This window comes from Muscardinus avellanarius, assembly GCF_963383645.1.
Source record: "Muscardinus avellanarius genome assembly, chromosome: 5".
Lineage (NCBI taxonomy): Eukaryota > Metazoa > Chordata > Mammalia > Rodentia > Gliridae > Muscardinus > Muscardinus avellanarius.
This window is the reverse complement of record NC_137790.1, coordinates 80,571,035-80,596,764: the sequence shown is the minus strand read 5'-3', so window position 1 is coordinate 80,596,764 and position 25,730 is coordinate 80,571,035. Positions and strand designations below refer to the sequence as shown.

Sequence of the window (25,730 nt, the reverse complement as noted above, 5' to 3'; positions counted from 1 at the left end):
CGCTACCACGCCGGCTTAGAGGTAGAATTTTAGAAATGTAAATAATTACCCACTGATATTTGAAGTGTTTTCATTATGAATTCTTTGTTTACCTTTGAAGAAACCAATAGCATAAGTGGTATATTTTAACAATCACTATTTAAAGCTGGGTGCAGTGGCACATACCCGTTATCTCAGTACTTGGGAAACTGAGACAGGATGATCACAAGTCCGAGCCCACCCTCAACAACTTAGGCCCTTGGCAACTTAGTGTAACCCTGTTTCAAGAAAAAATTTTTAAATAGAGCTGTGGGATATAGGTCAGAGGTAGAATGCCTCTGAGTTCAATCTCCAATGTGTGTGTGTTGGGGGGTGGGGGGTCTGGGGATGAAACCCAGGGGCGTTTGACCTCTGAGCTACAACCCCTGCCCTATTTTTTATTCTTTATTTGGAAACAGGGTCTCACTGAGTTGCAGAGGGCCTCACTAGTAGCTGAAGCTGTCCACAAATCGCAATCCTCTGGGCTCAACCTCCTGAAAGCTGGGATTACAAGCGTGCGCTATCACGCCTGACATATATATATATATATATATATATATATATATATATATATATATATATATATATATTAAAGTTGTTTTATTCAGAGAGGAGCACTGACTATATTGATTCAATCATTTAAAAATGCATTTGTATTTGCCTGGTATTAATAAAGAAGGCATGGTGCCTATCCTCCCATCAGTGTATGTAGTAGTTAGTGTTTCATTTAATGAAAAAAAAGGATAGGAGGCTAGTGTCCAGGTCAGATGACAGGGAGTGGGAAATAAGTCTTTCCAACCCCCTAACAATGATCAGATGGGAAGTGAAACAGACCATCAAGCAATCTTTTGGGTGACTCAAAGGAACAGATTTTAGATAAAGCTCATCAGGATAGAAGCTCAGGTACTGTATTAATCTGTTTTCTGTAGCTAAAACAAAACATTCAAGAATAAGTGATTTATAAAGAAAGGAGATTTATTTTATTTTGTGATACTGGGGATGGAATCTAGGGGCTACCTATGGGCTACACTCCCAGACCTATTTTTATATTTTATTAGAAACAGAGTCTTACTAAGTTGCTGAGAGCATAAGTAGCTGAGGCTGGCTTTGAACCTGTGCAATCCTCCTGCCTCAGTCTCCCAAGCACTGGGATTACAAGCATGTGCCACCAATCCCGGCTCGAAAGGAGATTTATTTAGCTACAAGATTTGAAAGCTGAGAAGTCCAGCATCCAGCAGTCTTATCTGTTCGGCCTTGAGGGGCCCTTGGCTGCATCACAACTAGGCAAATGGCAGCATAGCTGGAAATATGCGAGAGAGAATCACATGGTGACACAGAAAGTCATGGACCAGGAAACCCCCAGTGGCCTAGTTACTTCCCCTGAAGCCCCTCCTCTTAGAGGGTACACCATCTCTCAGCCCCATCACTGAGGACCATGAAAATGAGCTTTAGCAGAGCTTTGGAGCTGCAGGAAGCCATGTGACCCAAGGAGTCCAGCAGATGCTTCCTTTCCTTTCCAGCAATCCCATCAGGATGAACTCCAAGTCAGGACATTTCCCTCTGCAAGATAATAACCTGATCCCAGATAACCAATACCTAGTTATGATTAGAGGACTTACTTCTTCCAGGAAGTATTTCAAAAGTCACTCTAAAGAAACCTCCAATCGGTGGCAGGAAAACATGCACAGGTGTGGATGTATGTGTGGGCGATGGTGACTGGGGGCTCTTAAACTAACCCCCAAAGCCTCCTCCTCATTTCCTTACATTTACACTCAAAAGTAAAATTAGCCATATAATGCCCCTCTCATTTTCTCTTAATTATGCACAGTCATTTCCGGGATATTCTTTTTTTTTTTTTTTTTAAATATGTAGTCCTGGCTAGCTTCATTCGCCCTGACACCAACCTTTATTTGCAGCTTTGGCTCTTCCATTTCAAAAACAGAAGACAGAAGCAGAGAATAACCTATTCTCAAAATAGGGGATCCCAGAGTTTATCAGAGAACTGAAAGCCTTTTGAGTAATAACTCATAAGGCCTCCATCCAAGAACCAGCCATGTATTATGTTCAAGTTATGACTTCAGCCTTAAGGCTTTTTATATTGTACTTGTATTTGAGACACAAAGGACTGAAACCAATCTTCTGGGTTTCAGACTGGTTAAGTAATTCAATGATTTTAAGTTTTAGACAAAAGTATCATAATAATCCCATTTCTATGAGTAATCTTCATGGGATGTTTGACCTAATAGTGTCCTAGGTTTACTGAGAGCAAATTCTGAGGGTGGGAAGAGGTTTTAATTTTTTTTATTTCTTGCAGTACTGGGGATGGAACCCAGAGGCATTCTACCTCTGAGCCTCACACGCAGCGGTATTTTTTATTCTTTATTTTGAAACAAGGTCTCACTGAGTTGCAGAGGGCCTAAGTAGCTGAGGCTGTCTGTGAACCAAGATCCTCCTGTCTCAGCCTCCCAAATGCTGGGATTACAAACGTGCACCACCATGCCCAGCCCTGGAGGTCAGTTTTAAAATTACTGAAGCCCAGGAGCCTCTGGACCTTTCTTGTGAATCAAATCAAAAGTTTGGGTTCTCAACTATAACTAGAGGTGGAAAAGGGGGAAAAAAAACATATATCCAGAGGATGAAATTTATCTGAAAACACAGTACTTAAAATATGGCAAACACTAGAAATTGTATGGAAAGCACCAATTCAGAGCAAGTCATAGCAGTTTATATGTGACGTTAGAAAAACAGCTATTAGAACTTGCTTGCTACTTCACCGGCGTATAACAATTTGTTTTAATCTACAAAATTAATAACATAATTGTCAAGGTAGAGTAAATTTTAACAGTCTCTAGAAGGTGTATAGTTCTTAGTTAAAGAAGCTACAATATTCTTTGGAATTAGCTGCATCAGACAGCATATACGGGCTCTTAGATAAAATACATGAGTATTGATAGGTATCCTCAGAAAGAAAACGACACACAACTGGTTTCAAACTTGGCATAGTAATTTAAATACTTTGATGAATGGAACCCAATTCAAATTGGCTGAAATAACTGACTAGAAAGTCCCGGGGAAGAGGAGGCCTCTGCCTTAAGAAGTCTAGAGCTCATGGTTTTGTTTCCTGTCTCTCCCCAGTGCCATCAAATGTCAGCTACATCCAAAGACTGGCTCTAGTCATGACTGTGTGATAGTTGCCATAGCAACTCAAGTCAAACGCTTTCTCTTCCATGTCCAGGGAGAGTTTATGCTTCCATCCTAGCATTCCCACCCAGAGTGCTGTGCATGCCCCTGACTGGAACAGCTTAGAACACGTGTCCTTCATTACTGTTTGTGGCCAGAGAAACGATGGTTCATGTCAACTGGCTCTTCCAATTAGAAGGCATGTCTGGAGTATGGATCAAGTCAGTTACTGAAAAGGCCATATATTATGTGAAGAATAAGTAGAAACTAACAGGGAAACTGGAAGAAAGAGAAGTATGAATACTGGATGTTAACTACATGGACTTCTAGTCTGAAAGACCATGGCTTTTGCTGTTTTATTGAAAATTACTGTTAGTCTTATTAATAAGAAAACAATTTTGAGACTGCAAAGTAATAACAAGAACAACAAATTTCCAAGGCCAGTATGTTTTATTATTATTATTATTATTATTTTTGTGTTTAACTTAAGATTGTTGAATGATTTCATTTCCATTTATAAGCATTACATTAATTCCCATGCAAAAACCCAAGACCAGATATGCCTGATTCCAAATGGTGAAAAATCCAACGTAGGAGTCTAGACATTCAAGGCCAAATCAAGATGTTGCTTGATTTTTCCATTAGTAGACATCATGGGTGTCCTTTGGGAGGTCAGCAGGCTCCCTGGCCCTCAAACAGAAGTTTGCCACGAGTCCGTAACAGGGAGCCAATGCACTGCAGCACCTAAACTTGGCAGGTAATTTCCAGACAGGACACCTCTATTCCAATGCTGCCATTTGCAGATACTTCCTGGTTCCTGCTCTGCAGAGAAACCTGCTTTTGAACAGACATAGTATCTTCTATTTGGGGGAAATAAATTCTTCCTGCCAGTTTTCCTCAAAAGCTCAGGAGAAACAAAGAGACTTTGTTTAAAAAAAAAAAAAACTTACCTCTAGAATCTAGACTCCCCAAAGAAATAAATACAAAGACACCTAATTTATCAAGTATATATCTTCCCCAGCTTTAAATAGAGTCATTGATCAGGTATAAAGCTTTAAAAACGTCTCTTGGTAAGACAGGAACCAGAAATATCAAAGGGGACAGAACAAGACCCTACAGTTAGAGGAGGGTGAAACAAATAGAAAGCAGCTTTCTACTGACTGAGAGAAACGGGCTAAGTGAAAGAAAAAGAGGAGCATTTTCAAGAGTGGATGTTAGTTTATGCTGAAACTCACATCATAACTCTGACGATGGCAAAGATTTCATTAGTGCAAATAACAATCATAATAGTATGTTCTTTAACATGATTTAAATAAAGCTTCAAATAATTAGAACACGTTAAAACTAACATTTGGAAACCATAATTATGTTTGGAAAGTTATCAAACACACCCTCCAGCCCATCCAATGTTCGCCAATCTGAGGACAATTACATTCAATGAAGTTGCTCCAAAACACAATTTGTAGCATTGTTACTTCCAAAGTTTACACTGTTCAGTGGAAAAGGAGGATGCTACTCTGGCCGCTGGTCAAAAGAAAGAAATCCATTCAACATGCCAGGCAGTCACCAAGTTCTTATGATTCTCAAATATCCACAGTGCTGAAAATTCATTATAAAAACAATGGTAAAATATAACAGAATTCCTAAGTGTCAGAAAAGATCTGTTTCCCAAGACCCATTAGCAAATTCGCACAAAGCAGGAGACAGAAAAAGCAAGAGGATTCATGGGCATTTTCTTCTATGGCTCAAGTTCTCCTTAAAAAAAAAAAAAATACAAACAAGGACAACAATGAAAACCCAACAAACAAAACTACGTGACACTAACAAGAAAACGTAAACAACGAAATCAGAGGCAGAATATGAAATAGTAATATACTGTTTCAGAGCCTGCACCATCCTGCAGAACCAGGAAACTTAAAAATTTGTTCTTAACAAATCCAATCTAAGCTGGATATGTAAAAAACGGAAAGACAGAGTCACACACCACGCTACACGCTATGAGAGTTTTAGAACCAGTGAAAAAAGGAGTCAGTGAAGCAAACGCTCAGAAAAATTTATCATCAATTCTGAAATGGGGCCTCGTGACATCATCTGGGTTAATAAAGACCGAGATGGACTTCCCCGGATTCTCAGTCACGAGCTGCTGCAGTTTTTTGGCCAGGCGGTCATCGGGCTGGTTGGGGTCCCCCCCGTCTGACTGCGGGGAGGGGATGCTGGTGGTGCTGCCCCGCCGCTGGAGCTCCAGCGTCAGTCGGTTGGCTGCCTTGACGTGCTCGATGGCTGTGCGCAAGTGCTCTGCCGGATCCGAGCGGACGGATGACAGCTTCCGGGCGTGGAGCACCACCGTCTCCTCCGACAGGTGCTCTAGCATGTTGCACTGAGGGATGAAGTAATTGGGGCACATCTTGTTGACTAGACAGTGCTGCAGGTCATCAATGAGGCCCAGCAAGAAGTGGGCTGCATAGTCTTCTTGAGCCAAATAGTTGGCCGGAAGTCTGTCGCAGGCCCAGAGCATCATGCTCCGCAGGTGATAGGGGCTGATGGCCTTGGGCCGGGACAGCAGTTTAATGATGATGGCTTTGCAGGCCTGGTAGGCTTGCATGAGACTGCTAGAGATACACTTCTTCAGCTGCACCTCGCTCCTGGCAAAGGACAGCCGCCACTCATTGTCCTTCTTCCCCTTGTAGGAGCAAGCGGGCACCAAGTAGAACCCACTGATGACCTCCTCCTCAGTAATCTTCCCGTCCCAGAAGTGGTTCTCCATGAGCCAGCTCTGGGCCACCGCCGGCCAACCTTTGAAAGATACCACGGGGACGATATCATAAAGCATGCGACTGCTGCCCACGCCCAGGATGATGGAGATGATAGTCCCATTTTTTTCTACCTTTTCCACCTTGGGCATCCCCCGCTGGGGTTTCTTCTGAATCTCGGACAGGACGATGCTGATGGAGTCATAGAACCAGTCGGCCACTTTGGTAGGGGAGAAGAAGTAGTTGGTGGCACCGTTGATGTGATCCACGATGGTGCAGCAGTCTTTCCACTTACTGATTGTCCCTTCATCGAAGAGCCGAAGGCTCAGCCAGGAATGACACAAGGCTGAGTGGCGCATGTCAAGTGTCACAGGTTGGTTACGGTCATGCAGCTTGAGGGCCGGCACCAGAAGGGTGAAGTCCATATCATAGTCAGTGCCCCGGGCATAGACGTTCAGCTCATCTAGGTCCAGATCCACCACGCCTTCCCGAACTCCTCCAGAGAGCAGCAGGTACTCATTAGCCACTGGAAGCTTTTGGTCCAGCTTTTGCACCATTCCTAGAAACCAAGAAGAAACAGCACATTTATGAAAAGCCCAGATGCAGCAGCCGGATTAACAAAGAATGGTTTAACCTTCCCAGAAACAAAGTTCATTACCAGATCTCAGGCTGCTGAACAGACACAGCCTATAATACTTTATTTTTTCTCACCAGTGTTAGACTCTACCTTTTTCCAAGTGAGAGAATTAGGACAATTTTTTCTTTTGAGAGTTAAAAGCAATATTTGCAATCATCAAGAAGGACTCCTCGCTCTTCTCGTACTCATCGCTCTCAATCACTAGTGCTGCCATCTACTCGGTCACCCAGGCTGAAAACCTCAATGAGTTTCAACCTGCCCTGGCCCTTCTCCTGTCAGATCCGTTCCAGACGCCTCTACTGCGTTTCTCACTTCCTTCCCTGTTCTCCATCTCTGCTCTATCAGATGATGTCAGACTATTTTTGTCTTTAGCCAAAGCAATTCTTGCTCCCTCAAGAGTCCCCCCACTTAAACCTTTCTTCTAGAAATTCATGTTTGGGCAGCAGAAACTTTCAATGGAAAATGAGGTCCTAACTTTTCGTAATAATACTAACACATCATGTGACCTTTTGGCTGTGGAGACAATTGTACTGAAGGTACAGAAGCAAAAGAGGGTCCTGCTGGTGCCTCTGCACTAGTCAATTCAGTGGTACCAACCTGTACTGACAAGCAGTGGGTTCTTAATTTCTGACATGCCTTAGCAACCTAAGAGAATATGAGAAAAAATACAACTTCACTTAAGAAAATCCTTGATGGAGAAGAAATATGACTCACTGTATTAAGTCTCAGTCTTTGAACCATAAGAAAAAACTAGCTTTTTGATAGTCTAGGGACATCATGGGAAGTATCCATAAAGCTTCTCTGCTTCATACTAGAATATGGAAGCTCAGCTGCCTTCCAGAAAGCACTTATGAAACTGAGCTGTGAGATAACGCAGCTGCTTTTTTCATGGAAACCCACTGTTACTGTACAAAATGACTGATACGATGGCTGTTCAGAACTGGAGATTTGGCATCTGTTTTCTCTAAAAATGAACAAACTGAGTCTGGCTTCAATAAGACAACTAACAGTATTTATTGCCGATGATAAAACTGAAGCTTTCAGGAGAAAACTCAATTTTAGAAAACTCTTATTGTATACCATGAGTCTGACTTCTTTAAATATATATATAGAGAGAAAGAGACATATATATATATATATATATATATATGTACACACATACACATAATATATATGATGAAATTGGAGGTATATTAATAAATGTGTTTGATGAGATTTTTGAGTCCTCTGAGGGTGAAAATCCTATCTGAAACCTGTATTGAGTAGGTAAAGGGTCTGTATGTGATAGATGTACAATTCAAGCTCTGACTGATAATGGAATAAATGGACGGAATTAATAGATAGAATTCACATATATACTTAAGTAAAGGCTAGACTTAAATGACTATTACAGAGAATCATACAAACTTACCCCCCCCCTTTTTTTTTCTGTGCTGGGGATGGAACCCAGAGGCATTCTATCTCCGAGCTCCACCCTCAGCTCTATTTTTAATCTATATTTTGAGACAGGGTCTCACTGAGTCACAGAGGGCCTAAATAGCTGAGGCTGTCCTCAAACTGCAATCCTCCTGTCTCAGCCTCCCAAATGCTGAGATTACAAGCGTGTGCCACCACACCCAGCCCTGCCTCCTTTTCTCCTATGTACCTACTTGCGCTTCATTGCCTAACAAAATAGCATCATCATTCTATGTGACTTACATAATAGCTTTCCCCTGAAGATCTAAGAATTACCACAAATGAATTTCCCGTTATTCATTGCAATTACTTTGAATCCACATAGTGTACTGTTTATAGGACAAGTCTCAAAGCAAATAAACAATTGCTGTGGTTTGAATATGGTTTGTTGCTTCAGAACTCGTGTTGGAGTTTAAGCTCCACTGTGAGGTATAAAAAGAGTAGAAATTTAATCTGACTTTGGTGTTTAGTGGTGGGGCTTTGGGAGGTGATTAGGATTAAATAGCGCCTTCAGGGTGGAGCCTCATGACTGGATACTAGTAGCTTTATGAGGAGGAATCCATCAAGGAGACAAGACAACCGTGATCCCTTTATGCCATTATTTGATGCCTGTACCACCTCAGCACCCTGCCAGCAAGCCATCACCAGACGCAGCCCTCACTTGGGCTTCCAGAACTGGGAACCTGAACAAACATCTTTTCTTTATAATGTAGTCTGTGGTGTTGTGTTAGAAGATAACCACATACATGTGCTTTGCTAGAATTATTCCTACAGATTGGATTTGTGTCATCCAAGTTTATATGTTGAAAACTTCCAGTGTGAGGACCCCAGGCCTTTAGTAGGGCACGAGTTGTGAGGGTCAAGCCCTTATTATACACGTGAGCTTAGTGACCTTATAAAGAGACACCAGGGAGCTTCCTTACCCCTTCTTGCACACAAGGACACAGTGAGAAGACAGCCCTGCACCACAAACCCCGTGTGTTGGTGTCTTGATCCTGGGCTTCCAGCTTCTAAAACTGTGGGAAATAAGTTCCTATTGTTCATAAGCCACTCAGTTATGGTTCTGTGTTATGACAGCCTGAACAGACTAGGACAATTACATTTCAAGTTTTAAAACTCATTTACAAAAATGTGCTCTTTTTTTCTGTAGAAGTCTACTTTACAAACCACATTAATCATGGAAAAGCATTTTATTTCGTACCATTTCCTTCCATGCAGACAGGAATTTAGAAAGTTATCACTTTCTTTTTAAAGCTATCAATAAATTACTCAACATTATGGTGTCAACAATTCATTGGGAAGAGAATCCAGTGTACCTAAGTGTTTGGGCTGTTTTTCATACTACCAGTGCTGTGAAGAAAAGATCTGTCCCAACTGCTGGGAGTGGAATCCCTTAGTAATGTTTCAGCTGCAAAAAGCTGCCTTAACCACAGCCATTCCCTGTGTCTCTGGTTAGGGTCGGGGTATGTATCCACTTACTGATCACCATGGGAGTGTCTCAGCTCAGGAAACTGTGAAGAACCACTCAAGCCCAGAGCTACTGGCAGGGTCAGCAAAGGCTGATGCTGGGTCTGCAGGCAAATTGATTCTCCTTCTGCTTGATCTGGCTTCCTTCCTTCCTTTCGACAGGTATGGATAATAAGGATGTTCCTTACTAAATAGCCTAACTCCATTTCAGTGGTAGCTTCCTGAGGAACCCAATCTAAGACAACACACACTATCCAAGCAAATACTTCACTACAAATGAAGCATGGACAATTGCTTTTTCTTTTAAAAACCTAACTCAGCAACCAGGATTCAAAGTTATCACAAAAATCAAGATGCAGATTCATTTCTCAATTCTCACTGTATTTTAATCTTAATCACATTTTTGTAATGTAGGAAATACTACTGCCCCAAGTTTTAACTATAGCTATAAAAGAATAAGATTAATTTCTCAGATTCCAGAGTAGCATATAAAAATCATTTTCACTATTTTGTGGATTCACAAATAGGTACAGTGCCTTTCAAATAAATGTTTTTCACACGGAAATAATTTGTATTTCATTATTTCAAATATTCTTTATTTCTACCATTTTGAATGGCATAAGTATATATAAAAACCGTGAGATGCTGAGCTGTGGCTAATAAATATGATCTGTAGTAATTAAAATGTTGTAGTTTTGGCAGCACATTGTCGTCTCTTCTTAGCTATTACTGATTCAATATTGTTTGCATCCTTTTATCACAGACAGGAACAAACTGGCCTTAAGTGTATCAGCAAGGACCTGTCTATACAATCACAGTGACCTGTACATCAGCCATCTGGTGGCAAATTGTCTACAAAAGTGTCACTGAATCTTGCCTTGCATTTTCAAAATTTTGTTTGGGTAATCTCAGTTAAGAAATAGCTAAAACTCCCTTCTGCCCTCTACTGGATATAAGAAGTTTTAGCTTATTTTCCCTTGTTATATGCACTAGAACATTCCTGCTAATGATAAATAATTCCTTCCTCAAATTGCAGCTTATGCACCGGGGTTCTAGTGTTAACCCTTCTTTCCAAAAAACCAATATAAATCATTTGGCTAAATTTAAATATTCAAGAGTCAGGATAATTTAGGATACTTCTTACTCCCTTTAAAATTCAGAAAGAATTTTAAGAGCAGAGAGAATAAACAAGAGGCTTATTTACTAAGCCTGTGAAAGTTAGAAACAAAGTTCCTAGGGTCACATGATTCCAGAAGCTAACCTCTGTGCCATCCACATTTCCATCAGCCTCTGGAGCCCACCCTGCAGTTTACACAGGATTGGAAAACACAAGCTGCACAAGCCTAAATGTCTTCCTTGAAAACTTCCCTGGACCAAGTTTAAGTAAAAATGAGCTAACATGAGCTATCATGGCAGATGGGTCGTCGTACAACTAACCCAGCCAAGGGCTGGGAGAGAAAAGTACAACGGAGGAAATTTCAACTGTACACTTTGGCCATAGGGATCAGCTCTAACAAGTGTGGTATCTGAGCTGATTTAGGGTTTCCTGGGTATTTATGGGAGGGTAAGATCAAGTGACCCTGGACATTTAGCCATAAATTACATAATCTAAAGACAGGAGAGGAAACCAGAGTAACACACACACACACACACACACACACACACACACACACACACACACACACCCCAAACCTGTGAGCAGCAAGGAACAAGGAATGGAAAAATAGCTCGCTCCCCAGGGCACCTCTCTTCTGGGAGCACTAGCATATGGTCTCTCTTAAAGCTCTCCATAAAAACGCCTCTCTACTATTCTTCACTTCTTGGTTTCAATTTATTTCATGGTTTCCACTTAACAAGACCTTTATACGACTCTTTCATACAGATACTAGAGCCTCAAGGTTAAGGAATGAGCTCATGTCATTCTCTTAATTCTCTGCTGATTATCTTTAGAACATCAAGTAAAAAATAGAACTCTGTCCCTGACTTCCTTATGTCCTAGTAAATAAAATTTCATTACATTCCACTGAATTCAAATTACTAATATCCGTCACTCAAGCACGCAATTCCAGATTGTTAACATCAGAACCCAAGACCTAAGCCTCGTTTGTCTTCTCCCATCTTCTCTGCCCATTAAAAAACAGTATGTAGATAAGTGAAATTAGTATACTTGTATAGGTTCCCTAAAACAACAACGACATATACTCACAAACACTTATGTTGAAGGGAAAAAGAACTATAAATGAGATAAAACTTTCACATTTTTGTAATTATAATTATAAAACTAGATAAACTACTTCATATGTATCTTTGACTATGTATAGAAAAACTTATGAATGTATATCCCAATAATACTCATTGTTTCATGTAAAGTGTTATCTTCTTGGTCTCAGACTATGTGGCCAACACCAGTAACAATGGTGCCTTATTACAGCAGTGATTCTTAAGGACAGAAAGGATACCGGGTGGGCCGGTATTGACAGCAATCTCTGTGTATCCCCCCTAAGGTCAAGCGTGTTCTTGGTGACTACATGAAATCATATAAAACCTTCCTATAAAATATTATGATGTATTTTCCACAGATGAAATACTTTTGTCAAACTACTTGACATTCTGAGAAGCATCTTACGATATAGGCATGGCCACCTTTTTCTAAGAAAGTCACTCATCTATGACCTCCATTTGGGGAAGATTTTAGCATTTTTCTCATCCATGCCCAGAAAGCACCAAACTGATTAATAAGTGAGAAGCCCAAGGTTCAGAGAGGAGCAATGACTCACCAAGGTCACACAACCTTAGTGGTAGATGAGCAGCACCGCCTTGTCCCAGATTTGCTGCAAAGCCAGCAGGGTGCACATTCTGCTCTCCCTGTGACAGTGACCAGACTTGAATGAATGCAGAATGGCTTGGAAGCAAAGTCACAGAGGTCTCAGGGTTTGACTGGTCAGAGTTTAAGGGTAATCTCTGACAAGCAGCAAGTCCTGTCTGATCACCCACATTTATCACCAGGAAGAATAGATCTGATCTGCCTTGGAAAATGCCATTACTATTTCCCGATAAACTGGAAGACACTGAAAACAGAGAATACCAAGGGAACTTCCCAGCCTTTCGCTAATCTCCCAAGAAATCATTAACATTCACAATATAATAATATGTTTTATAACCATAAGTTTTATTTTGCATAATTTCTAAGACAACTGTATATAATTTTATTTAACTCTTTAGAAAACCAATTAATTAGCTGGGTATGGTGGCACAATGCTTGTAATCCCAGTACTTGGGAGGCTGAGACAGGAGGATCACAGGTTCTTGGCCAGCCTCAGCTACTTAGTGAGGCAACTGATATCCTATTTATTTATTTATTTGTTTATTTATTTATTTTGGGTGGTACTGGGGTTCCTGGAAGCCCTTCTACCTCCGGGCTACACTCCCAGACCTATTTTTATATTTTTTAAATTTAGAAACAGGGTCTCCTAAGCCAGCGTGCGCGGCTGGCTTCGAACCTGTGCGATCCTCCTGTCTCCGCCTCCCAAGCGCGGGGATTACAAACATGCGTCACCACACCTGGCGAGTGATATCCTATTTAAAAATAAAAAATAAAAAATAGGGCTAGGGGTGTATCTTAAAGGTAGAATGCCCCTGGATTCAATCCCTAGTACTGAAAAAAAAAAAAAAAAGGAAAAGAAACCAATTAATTGTTGGGCATGGGATATATTCCTGTAATCCCAGTACTTGGGAGGTTTAGACAGGAGGATCACAAATTTGAGGTCAACAATAAAGCAAGATATAGCCTGGAGATAAATACCCCTGAGGGGGGAGGAAGGGAGAGAGAAAGAGAGAAAAAGAGAAAAAGAGAGAAAGAGAAAGAGAAACCAATGAATTAATACATGGTAACAGTAGTTCCACATTGAGCAGAATATACTCAAGAATAGGACTGATCCAAAAGATGCCCCTTTTATAATCCCCAACTTTAAATTATATTATAGAGCTATAATAATAAAACAGCATGGTACTGGCATAAAAACAGAGATGGAAACCAATGGAATAGAAGATACAAAGATAAACTCACACAGATATGATCATGTGATCTTTGAGTAAGGTGCCAAAAACAGACACTGGAGAAAAGGTAGCCTTCTTAACAACTGACGCAGGGGAAACTGGATATCCACATGCAGAAGAATAAAATTAGATCCCTACCTCTCACCCTGCAACTCAAAGTGGATCAAAGATCTAGAAATTAGGCCAGAATCTTTGCAACTGATAAAAAAAAAAAAAACCCTAGGGTCAACACTCCAAATACAGGTCAGGTGCAGGTAATAACTTCCTTAATAGGACTCCAAATGCTCAGGGAATAAAACTAAGAATATATGGTATTAATTATTAAACAATAAATTAAACAAGCAACAAATTAAAAAGCTTCTACAAAATAAAGGGGGGAAAAGCATAAAGAAAGAGCCTACAGAATGGGAGAAAAATCTTTGCCAGCTACTTGTTTGACAGAGGATTAATATCCAGAATACATAAAGAACTAAAAAAACTTGATTCTAAAAACCCAAATAACTCAATTAATCAATAGGCAAATACACTAAACAGGCATTTCTCAAAAGAAGAAATACAAATGGCTAATGAAATGTTTAACATCTTCAGCAATCAGGGAAATGCAAATCAAACTACACTGAGATTCCACTTCACTCTAGTTAGAATGACAGTCATTAAGAACATACATAAACACAATAAATGCTGGCAAGGATGTGGGGGGAAAGGAACACTTATACACCACTGCTGGGAATGTAAATTAGTATAACCACTATAAAAATCAGTATGGAGGTTCCTCAAAAGAGTAGGAATGAAACCACCATATGGCCCAGCTATAACACTCCTCAGTATTTATTTAAAAGAATCAAAGTCAGCATACTACAGTGATGCATGCATATCCATGTTACTAGCACTACAGTTCATGATAGCCAAGTTATGGAGCCAGCCTAGCTCTCCATCAACAACAGATGAATGGATGGAGAAGATGTGGTAAATTACACACAAAGGAACTCCCCCCCCCACCGCAGCCATGAAGAAGAATGAAATTATGTCACAGCAGGAAAATAGATGGAATTAGAGGATGTCATGCTACGAGAGAGAAGTCAGACTCAGTAAAATTAGGGGTCGTGTCTCTCAGAAAAAGAGGTGATGGGAAATAGATGGATAGAAACTAGGGGGAGGGGAAAAAGAGAGAAAGGGGAGTTACAGTGGAATACAAATTCATCATAATGAAGGCTATTGTGCATAATTAGAATTCATCAATAAAAATATTTAAAAACAAAAGATGGCTCCTCGAAATTGGTATGTACGCAGAAGCACTGGAGTGAAGTAAGGGGTGTGGCTTTGGGCTCTGCGTCTACCACTATTTAAATGAGGGGGACAAGTTATATATCCTCCCTCAGCTTCTAGTTCCTTACTGAAATGCATCCAACCATCCTTATAGGGTTGGTATGAAGTATCTAAGCAAATAATAGGTATTTAGTTCACTTTCCCCCCCGTATTTTCTCCCCCCAACACACACCCATGAGCTCAGAATAACAAGCTATACTTATTTCAAAGAGTTGTTTTGAAGAGTTAACAAAACAAGACAACCTAGTTAAAACCTCTTTCACAAATACTGATATTTGCAACCAAATAGAAAGAAATGGAGATCAAGTGAAAGAAAAAAAAAGGCACATAAAGGAAAACGTCCTGTGATCTCACTCACATGTGGTACATGAAAAGGCTGACCTCATGGCTATTGGAAGCTGAGAAAGCAGGAGCTGGGAGGGAAGGGGTGGAGAAGGTGAGTGAGAGTAAGCAACGGTGCAGTTGTATAGGAGTAAGAAGTTCCGGTCTGCTATTGCACACCAGAGTACAGACAGCAATAATGTGCTGTACATTGCAACAAAAAAGGGGTTTTTTTTGCCATCAAGAAATGATAAATGTTGGAAGAAATATGTTTAACCTGCTTTAAACATTATGCAATGCTTGCATGTATGGAAGCATCCCAATACCCCATAAATATGTACAATATTTAGGTTCTTACATGCCAGCTAAAAATAAATTAAAAACTTAAAACAACAACAACAACAACAAAAAAAACCTCTATCACATGCAGGGCATATACAACCTGTTGGATGAAAGGATCTCTCCACAGCCTGTACAGTGACTGCTGGTGCGGGGACATGTCCTCTCGGTGGGTGCCGTGGTTTGGCACAGGGCTCGGGTAGAGGCAGGCTGGATCCCAGCCCTTTCCCTGATCCTTTACCTTCCTCAGATGCTCTGTGGCACACACAGCTTGGATGCATCCTCAGAGGGCCTTGGCCTGAACTTTCACGTTAGCATTTTCGACACTTACGGAAATAGCTGGCAGGGTTCAAGGTATATTCCCCCCTCTAACTCAGATAATAATAGAAAGTATTTGGAGCATTAACTGGCAACGAGGCTCAGCAGATGAAAGATGCTATCATAGGTAATGGCCTGTAAACTCCTTGTGGTCAAGGTTTATTACTGTAAGGCTAGAATTGGCTTTGGGGTTAGAAGGCAACCGTTTGTTGAATGTGCCATTTGTTTCAATCAAGATGAACATCTTCTTAACTACACCCAGAGAGCACGGAATTTGATACAGAATATGAAACACTGTCGGCAAATGTGTGTGAAATTGCTTACTAGTGGCCAAAATGTCGGGTAGGAAAAAAGCCTCTCTAAATTTTTGTTATTTTCCACCTCAAAAATTGCTGGGCTTTGTTAAAGGTCTACTAAGTTTTTTTTCTTTTTTCTTTTCTTCATTTTTGGTATTGCGGGTTAAACTCGGGGACATTCTACCTTCTAGCTATATTCTCATCCTTATTTATTTATTTATTTATTAACACGATTTCACTAGGTTACTTAGCATCTATCTCATTACATTGCCAAGGCTGTCCTCAAACCTGTGATCCCCTGTCTTAGCTTCCCAAGTACTGGGAGTGCAGGTGTGCACCACCACACCTGGCCTACTGAACAATTTTAAACAGAATGAACATGAATGAGTTAGACCTGATTTCAAGTCCACCTCATCCATGATCAACATAATTAACCATTCTAGGCCTCAGTTTATTTAAATGGAGTTGGCAGGAATAACTAGAGATTTAATGGGCAGTCATGGGAAAATGCACACTAAGTCTCTTAATGTGTGTCCTGGTATGTAGTTGGCAGTCAAAAAGTGAAGGGTTCTGGGCACAGGCTGCTTGTTCTTAATGAATTTCCCCATCTAATAAGTCCTACCCTTTCTTCTCAGTTCTTAGGATTGTTTAAAAACATGGCTCAGTGGTAGGACTAAAAAAAGAGTCTCATCAGCCTCACCTAGAATCTTCAAACAGCAACAACCCAGATGAAAGCTATAGGGGGACAATTTACCAGAAGAGTACTCACCTTAGAAGGCTCATTCTTAAAAGACAAAAACATAGCAAGTAAAAAAGCAACAGCAATGCCCATATGGTGTCAAATGGCTACATAGGGACAATAAGATGTATCAGTGATGACTGCGTTAACTTTCTCCTGATCTACAGAACTGTGAACTGTGATGCAGATATTCGGAATTAAGTCAATGGTGCCTTCACCTTTGCATGTGACCCGGTCCAGTCTGCTTTCCATCCCTTCCTTATTTGAAGTTTCATATGTAAATAACATAATTACTCTGAAAACTAGAAATCTAGGTTTACTGAGGAAGAAAAGGATAACATTTCAGAATAAGAAGTAAGCCAAGTCCAAAAAATGTAACAAGCTGGAGAAGACAGGGCTCAAACCTCAGGTTTTATTCATGAGAACACATAAGCATCGGTGTCTCCTACAAGCCAGTACTATCCTAGATACCAAAACACAAGCAAGAGGAGAAACACACACAGCCCCATGGTATAATGCTTATCATTAATGAGAAAGCCAGATGTTAATTGTTCAGTCAGACAGAGAAAGCTGTGCTGAGTAACAAACACAATACCTCAGTGACTCAGAGTCACAGTTTGACTTTTCACTCACACTACAGGATCATCGAGAGTAAACCAGGGGCTCTTCTTTCTTTCACCCAGGACCCAGGTAGATGAAGCAGCCCTGTGGTCCCTATCTAGACCTTCAGAGCCACTCTGCTGGAGAAGAAGAAAGCTCTGGAGGACCAAGCTTTCAGCAGTGTTCTGGCTATGCTGGGCATGGTGGTGCACACCTGTAACCCCAGCTATTTGGAAGACTCAGGCAGGAGGATCACAAGTTCAAGGCCATCCCAAGGGATTTATTGAGACCTTTTCTCAAAATAACATAAAAAGGGCTGGGGGTCAAGCTTAATGGTAGAGTGCTTGCCTACTGGGCTCAATTCCCAGTAGGAAAAAAGAGAAAGAAGAAAGAAAGAAAGAAAGAAAGAAAGAAAGAAAGAAAGAAAGAAAGAAAGAAAGAAAGAAAGAAAGAGAGAGAGAGAGAGAGAGAGAAAGAAAGAAAGAAAGAAAGAAAGAAAGAAAGAAAGAAAGAAAGAAAAAAAGGGAAAGAAAGAAAAGAACAAGGCAAGCAAAAGCAAGCCCTGGCTGGAAATAGCATATGTTATTTTCATTCCCAAACCAATGGTCCAAACTGGAACATAGTCCCACCCAACCACAGGGAAGAAAGTGCAACATTACCACACGCTGAGAAGGTGGAGAGCCAGAAATAGTTGATAAGCAGCATGAACAGCTCCCATAATAATCAAATAATCACATGCTAATGAACATATAATTACTAGCTGAGATAATAAAACACTGGAGGAAATGAATAAAGGTCCTAGCCCAAACACAAGAGGAAGAGAAGTGAAAACTGTCTAGCCCAGAGAAAAAAAGATCAAGAAGGCCATGGGATTCCTTCACGCATATGAAAAAAGGGTTGTTCTCATAAAGAAGAGAGAACTTAACCAATAGGATTTCAATATGTAGAAGGTATAGAGATAAAAATCCAGTCCAGTGTTACAAGCAGACGATGTGTCCATCCGGTGCAATTTTCCGCTGCCTGCTGAAGCAGTGCATTTCTTGTCTCAGGAGATGATCAATCATAGTATTCAGCACGCACAAAAGCTCAAAATGCAGACATGTGATGAAGTCTGAGTGTAGATGATTCTCAGGGGGCTGGCTGCCTGTCATAAGAGCCCACTACTGAAGACAGATAATTATCCTGTTGAGTCCAGAAGCCACCTATGCCCACCTAGTGTGGGCCCCTGTAACTGTGGCAGGGACACCAGGGGAGTGCTATGCTCAGATGCTGCGGGCTGCTCTTCCCTCTCTTTGGTCTATGTGGTGTCATTTATAATTTGCGGCCCAGCTGCTGTCATACCCTCCAACTCTGCCAATGTTAAAGAGACAGCATAAGGCTAGCAATGTTACAGATAAGAGCAAAAGCTGGGTTGAATGTAGAGTATGCTCTTGAAGTACGTCCCTGTCTTGTCAAGGGCTCTCTGAGAAGGGCACACGCATTTATTGGTGCTAATGTGCACTAAGGTATAGGCTGAGTGCTTTACCTGCATTGTCTCATTCAATCCGCTCCAAGTAGGCAGGGCTGTCCCCATTTTATAGACGAGACAATCAAAATAAAAAAACAGCCCAGCAAATTGTTCCAGGACATAATAGCTGGTGTGGGATCTAGGTTCATCCAGAACGTGATCTCATGTTCTGCGCTCTATGCCATGATGCTTTCCAGCATAGAGTCTTCTGGGAGAATGAGCCACTTAGTATCTTGAATATCTTTAGGTCTTTAAAAAAAAAAAACTGCAACATAAAACGATTTGAGGAACAGGAAGTACAAGCTTATTTCTCCACCCAAAAATGAAACAAATCTTATTTTGGAGTAAAATTATTTTTAAAGCGAATAGCTTAGGCCATCTGTGGGGAATAGAGTATATAAGAAAAATGAATAACAAATCATTAGAAAAGCATGATTACAAAATTTTAAAAAGTGTCTGGTACTATGACACAGGGCTGTATGTCTGTACACATGCATGTTACATACGTAGCTCCTGGGCAATTCTCAAGGAATACTCTACAAGTGTTTCAGTCATAAAGCACCCTTGGGATTTTTTCAGGACCCAAAAACAAACTCTGAAAATGTTCCCACATACTCAGATACACAGTCTAATTTGCTTATTTTGGCCCTACAGCAAAACCTTATATCCTCCAGATTTCTGCTACTGGGCTGAGAGACAGGTGGAGGATGGCCAGGAACGTGATTACCAAAGGCAATGCCACCTACCCATGAAGTCAGAGCTCTGACTGAGCTCACGTGGACACAACAGTACCTGCTCAGAGTCAGCACACTTCTTCTCTGTACCAAACTAAGGCACACTGAACCTGGAAAAAGAGGCATAAAAAAAAGCTGTTCCTCCTCTGGAAAGAAACAAACCAAGAAACTACTGGTATCTCAGAGGCTGGAAGAAGAGAGCCTATGCTTCTTGTGACCCAGCAGCCTAAACAAGTTCATTTATTTGGTCAATGAATGATCACTGTGGTCCATGCAACACACTCAGATTTGTCATACTAGCTCAAAACCAATCCAAGTTTATGTAAAGCAAGCTCCTCTGAAGAAGCTTAAAAGCTGGGAGTGGTGGCACATACCTGTAATTCCAGTACTTGTGAGGTTGAGACAGGAGGTTCACAGGTTCAAGGCCAGCCTCAGCAACTTAGTGAGACCCTCAGCAATTTAGTGAAACTGTTTCAAAATGAAAAATAAAAAAGGGCTGGGAGTATAGCTCAGAGATAGAATGCCCCTGGGTTCAATCCTCTTTCTCTGTGGGGCGTGTGTGTGTGCGTGTGTGTGTGTGTGTGCACGTGTGTCTGTTGTGTGTATCTCTCTGTCTCTGTTTCTCTCTCTCTCTCTCTCTCTCTCTCTCTCACACACACACACACACACACACACACACACACACACACACATATACACGCACCCACACTTAAGGCTACCATTGTCTAGTCAGAGACCTTCTCTTAAATTTACTTTACTTGGGAAATTTTCAAACAACAGTAGAGAGAACAGTGGAATAAATAACATCTATTACTTAGCTTCCATAATTATATTTGCCATTCTAGTATCATTTACCCCATTTTTCTGCTATAATATTTTAAAGCATATCTCAGAAACCATAAAATTTCCCTATAAAAGATTTCCAGATATTTGCCTGAAAAAGACCCTTTAAACGTGGAAATCACTATCCTCATATCTAAACAAAATTAATACTTTTTTATTATTTCAGGTTATTTCAGGTTTCACTTGATTTTACCTTTTCCTAATATATGTGAAGTCATGACAATGGTGCACCCCAGGGGCAAGCCACAGCCAAGAGGACAGGAAGCAGGATCTCTGGACAAATGCCCCAGCTGCTCCAGTGTCTGGGCAATTCAATGGGTTCCACACAGCTTCCTGGAGGCCCCACAAGACGAATTCTCCTGCTGGCCAACTCACAGGGAGAACCTTCACGGCTCTTCTCCCTTCTCTGTCTTAATTGCCCACCCCCTCACTCCTGCTTTGGAACTAACACAGCAAGGAAGTTCCCGTTTCTAAATTGGGGGGGGGGGCACGCGCGCACACGCATGCACACATCTGTGTATCGTGTGTGTTCAATGGGGATAAACAGACTCATTACTGCTAATGATTCTTGATCAAATTACAACCTCTCAAGTGTACAATTGGCCACGAGAACAGAAGCAGAGGGCAATGGTAACGAGTTTCTTGTTCTTTCCCACAGTAAGTTATGGAGCCCTTATATGTCTTATTAACTAGATCTGAGAACAATTCCCCAACCTCAGCGCCGGAGCCAGCCAGCTTGTTTCCCAGAACATTTACAGTTATTTATGGCTTTGTTAATATCCCACCTCTCCTTACTACCTGAAGAACACTTACATACCTCTCAGGTCCTGGAGAACTGAGAGGTGCACATTCTCCCATTCCTCGGAGATGGGCCTCTCTTCCTTAAATTACCAGGTGGACAATGGGAGCATGGGTTGAAGGGTAAATGCTTCCTTCTGGAACCACCCATCAGAGTAGAGCTCCATTCAAACAGACCTGCCTTGTTCATATATCAAAGTCTCAAGCTAAATTTGAAAACCAGAACATTTCTCTTTCAGCCTCTGTTTGGGATTAGTCTGTCTCTGGTCCTCTAAAATGTAGAGAAAGAAGTCCAAATATCATATTTCATGTCCCTATTCCATAACTTTTAGCCCACTTATTTTCTATTGTGGTACTGGATACTGAACCCAGGGGCATTCTACCTCTAAGACAGCCTATTTATTTTTTGTTTTGAAATAGGGTCTTGCTAGATTGCTGAGTCTGTCTTTGAACCTGTCATCCTCCTTTCTCAGCCTCCCAAGTGCTGGGATCACAGGTGTGTGTCACCATGCCTGGCTTGTATTTTCTTTAGTATAGGACTTCTGCCAATGATCATTTGTATGTTGGGTGTTGCTTGTTTGCTTGTTGGTACTCCTCTACCTGATGAATTGCATATCCCCTATCCTAACAAAAGAGAAGTTCAACAGAAGTAAGTTGGATAATCAATATAGGGCATGGCCAGGAAATAAGCTGATCTTTATAGGGGATGAAATTCTCAGGTCATATACTTGGATTGACCATGTCAATCTGATCCTGTCGTTTCAAGGCATGAAAGGACATCCAGAGCCTCTATCTCTGCAAGCAGAGTAACCATGCTGCACATGCTGAAGAGATGAAGGGAGAAGCTAGGAGCCTATCAAGTGGCTCTACCACTATAAAGAGGCACCTTCTCTTGCTCCTGAGAAAAATTTAGCTCAATATTCTTCAAAGCAACAATTTTCAGACAACAACTTCACCAAGGGAGTAAAGGAGAAAGTTAACATATAATTACAATGTGATCTAAATCGAAACCTACATCTTCTAAGATTATACATATGCATTTTTACTTGGATTCACAAGTCTGTGACCTATAAATATGGATTCCTCCTGACTAAGCAATTCCCAAAAACTGCCAGGAGATGGCGCCGACACTCCACTGGCTTACTGAGTTTCTAGCTGGGCTCTGATGCACAAAACCCGAGAATAAAGGCTCTTGAGAAGTTCAATAAGAGGCTGAGGCCTGATGATATGTATTAAAATCACTAAGATCATCACCCTGGGCCTATCTGCCTCTAGGTACCACCTAATGGTTTGTAGTAGCTTTCTATCTTGTGACAAAATACCTGAGGATTAACAACTTAAAAAGACAGATTTTATTTTGGCCCAGGGTTTCAAAGGCTTCAGCCCATGGAGTCTGTTGTTTGTGGGCTTGTGGGGAGGCTGAGCATCATGGGGACTGGGTGCTGGAGTGAAGGAGCTCACCTCCTGATACCAGGAAACAGAGAAGGGGAGAGAAGGGGAGAAATCCCAGTTCAAACAGACCCTTCTTCGAAGGCATGCCCCCAGGAACCTCCTTCCCCAAAGCAGACCCCACTTTCTAGGTTTCCACCACCTCTCAACAGATCTGAGCCCACCATTGGATTAATCTGTTTTGATGAGCTAGTGTCTAAGATTAATTCACTTCCCAAAAGCCCCACCTCCACACAGTCCAAACCATAACATGACTGTAACTTTGTCCTTCAGTTCTTAAGAGAAAATCCTGAAAGCTCAGAAGCCACAGGGCTCCATCTAGATTGGGCCAGTGCTGAAAGATGCATCAGGCAGGCAACATGGTAGATGGCTAATTTTCAGTACAAATTGTGCACCTGGTTCAGGGCACAGAGTTTCAGCTTGCATTTGCTGTAAGTGAGATTAAAAAAAAAAAAAAAAGAAAAGAAAAGAAAAGTAGGGCTGGGATGTAGCTCAGTGGCAAAGCGCTTGCCTGGCTAGTGCACTGCCCTGGGTTCGATCCCCAGTCCAAAAAGACAAAAAAAAAAAAAAAAAAAAAAAAAAAGTAGAGGTTTAGGTGCCATAGTAAAAGAGGTTCTGAGAAAACTGAAGAGAAGAGACAGTCCTTACTGTTATAAGGTGAAGCCTTTATTCTTTAATACTCTTTCATTCTCCCTAAAAATAAATAAACACATTAAAAGATTTGAGGAGTCCATGTGACTAATAAAAAGGAAAGAATCTCTAAATCTTGCTTTAATCAATACATAAAACAAACATATATATTACGTAATACATAATACATAATAAATAATACATAAAACAAACATATATATTATATGATGGTTTGCAGTTCCCAGCAAATGGCCCCAGTCTTTTCTTGTTTGTTCCTACAATAGTTTTGTGAAAAGAATTACAGACCCATTATACAAGTGTGGATGCTGATGCTCTTGGCAACTAGCCAAGATAAGTGCACAAAATATTCACCTGGATCTTTGGCCTCAACTAGATCCCAAACTCATCTGATCATACACAATTATTTTGAAGGAAAGAAGGATGTATCATTAGGGGTTTCTTGTTTGTTTGTTTGTTTGTTTGTTTGTTTGACCAAGCTGTCAACTTGTTTGCTATATGGTTGGTGAGACAAAAGGGAAAGAAAGGGCTCTGCCAGGGGCATCTGTGGTTGGTAAGCCCAGGGATCACAGTTATGCCTGATTGACTTGACTAGGTTATTATTAATGTGCCATCTAACCAGCAAAATAAACACGCACCATTCCTAGAAAAAAACTTGTCAATAATCAAATGCTTAATGTTCAACAAGCAATTTTATATAATTAATTAATAACCATGACCTTTTCCAATGCTGTCTTTACCTTTATTTAAATAACATTATTTTTGAGCCAGGCATGGTGGCATGCACCTATAATCCCGATAATTGGAAGGTTCAGACAGGAGGATCACAGGTTTAAGGACAGCCTCAGCAAGTAGTGAGACTCACGTCAACCTAGCAAAACCCTGTTTCAAAATAAATAAAATAGGGCTGGGGGTAGAGCCTGAAGGTAGAATACTCCTGGGATCAATCTCCAGTACCAAAAAAAAAAAAAATGTTATTTCAAATACTTATATATCCTCAACCTTGTTTCCAATTAACAAAGCAGTAACATCCTAAAAACCTGCCATTTAAAAACAACAGTGACTCAATGTCTGACAAGATTTTTTATTGTATAAAGCTGGAATGTTCCAAACAAAAGTTCAGATCAGTACAATACCCTACCTCTAATGTAAGGAAAAATGAAGGATCTAATGAGTTTTTCAAGGAAAACAGTCCTGCGGGGAAAGTGGCAACAGCCTGCCAGACAAATGAAGAGCAGGGTTTTCTTTGAGACACTGTCATCTACCTGATAATTACTTTCAGTATGTGGATAAAAACAGACTTCATTGTTTTAGCTTGAAAATGTTCACATCAAAGGAAGTTAGACTTAAGAGGGAAAAAAAAAAAAACACCAGGCAAAGCCTTCTGTGAGGACCACAGTGCAGCTTAAAAGCACAGGAGGGACATTCTAAACAGGGCACAGTGCTGCGGGCTCTAAGGGCACGCCTGCTCAATAAAGAAGGGGAAGTCACGACAAAGTCTGGCCAGTCTGAAGTGGGAGTTATGCTCTGAGGTGGCGGCTTCCTCCTACTTTCCCTTCCACCATCTCACAGTGGAGCGACACTCAGGGCATGGAATGTGGCATTCAGTCTTCTAGCCAGAAATCAACAACCAAAATGGTGGATCCTCCTTGAGAAGTGTGTTGCTTGTTCTTGATAAGGTAGAAGGGTGTTGTTTGGATCAGAGGCAAATTCTGTGCCTCTTGGACTGGAGGGAATGAAGTTTAAGCCACACGTATATCCCTCACATGAAGGATGAAAGAAAGAATCAGGGTATTAGAGCCAGAGTTGACTTTGAGGGCTATTGCTCCAAAGGCCCTGATACAGATCAGGCTGATGAGGCCCCGGGGATTTCTGCGTCAGAAATTCTAAAATTTTGAGCTGAGAGTGGCTATTCTTCAAATCAGGAAAGACAACTTTGGTGGAACTTTTGGAAGCATGACGATAATTGAGATTCAGAAAAGATATGGCGCCTCTCACTCCTCACAAGTGGGGACACACTCCCATCTCTAAATTCCCAGGTGCTTGTTTTGCTTTGGGGCGAGGGGTGAAAAAAAGGACACGTTTCTGCTAGATTTTGCTGGTTATTTTGTTACACATCTTACCTCTCTTCATCTATCAGAGAGGGGTACTTTTCCTCCTCTGTTCAATCTCAAGCACAGACAAAGCAAAAGTGTCACCAGCCAATAGTCCTTAAGGACACCTGGAGAGCACCTGCCCCTTCCTTGGGA

At 41.0% G+C, this 25,730-nt stretch overlaps 1 protein-coding gene across 1 annotated transcript in view; it reads right to left on the bottom strand.

Annotated features, from left to right (window-relative positions):
* Positions 1-5,242: 5,242 nt before the first annotated feature.
* MB21D2 (Mab-21 domain containing 2) overlaps positions 5,243-25,730 on the bottom strand; it is a gene marked incomplete at both ends in the record, with an annotated part of 128,117 nt that continues 107,629 nt past the window's right edge. The window contains one exon of the mRNA XM_080696230.1: positions 5,243-6,507. Within this exon, the coding sequence (XP_080552356.1) occupies positions 5,243-6,507 (1,265 nt within the window). The remainder of the gene's footprint in view (positions 6,508-25,730) is intronic.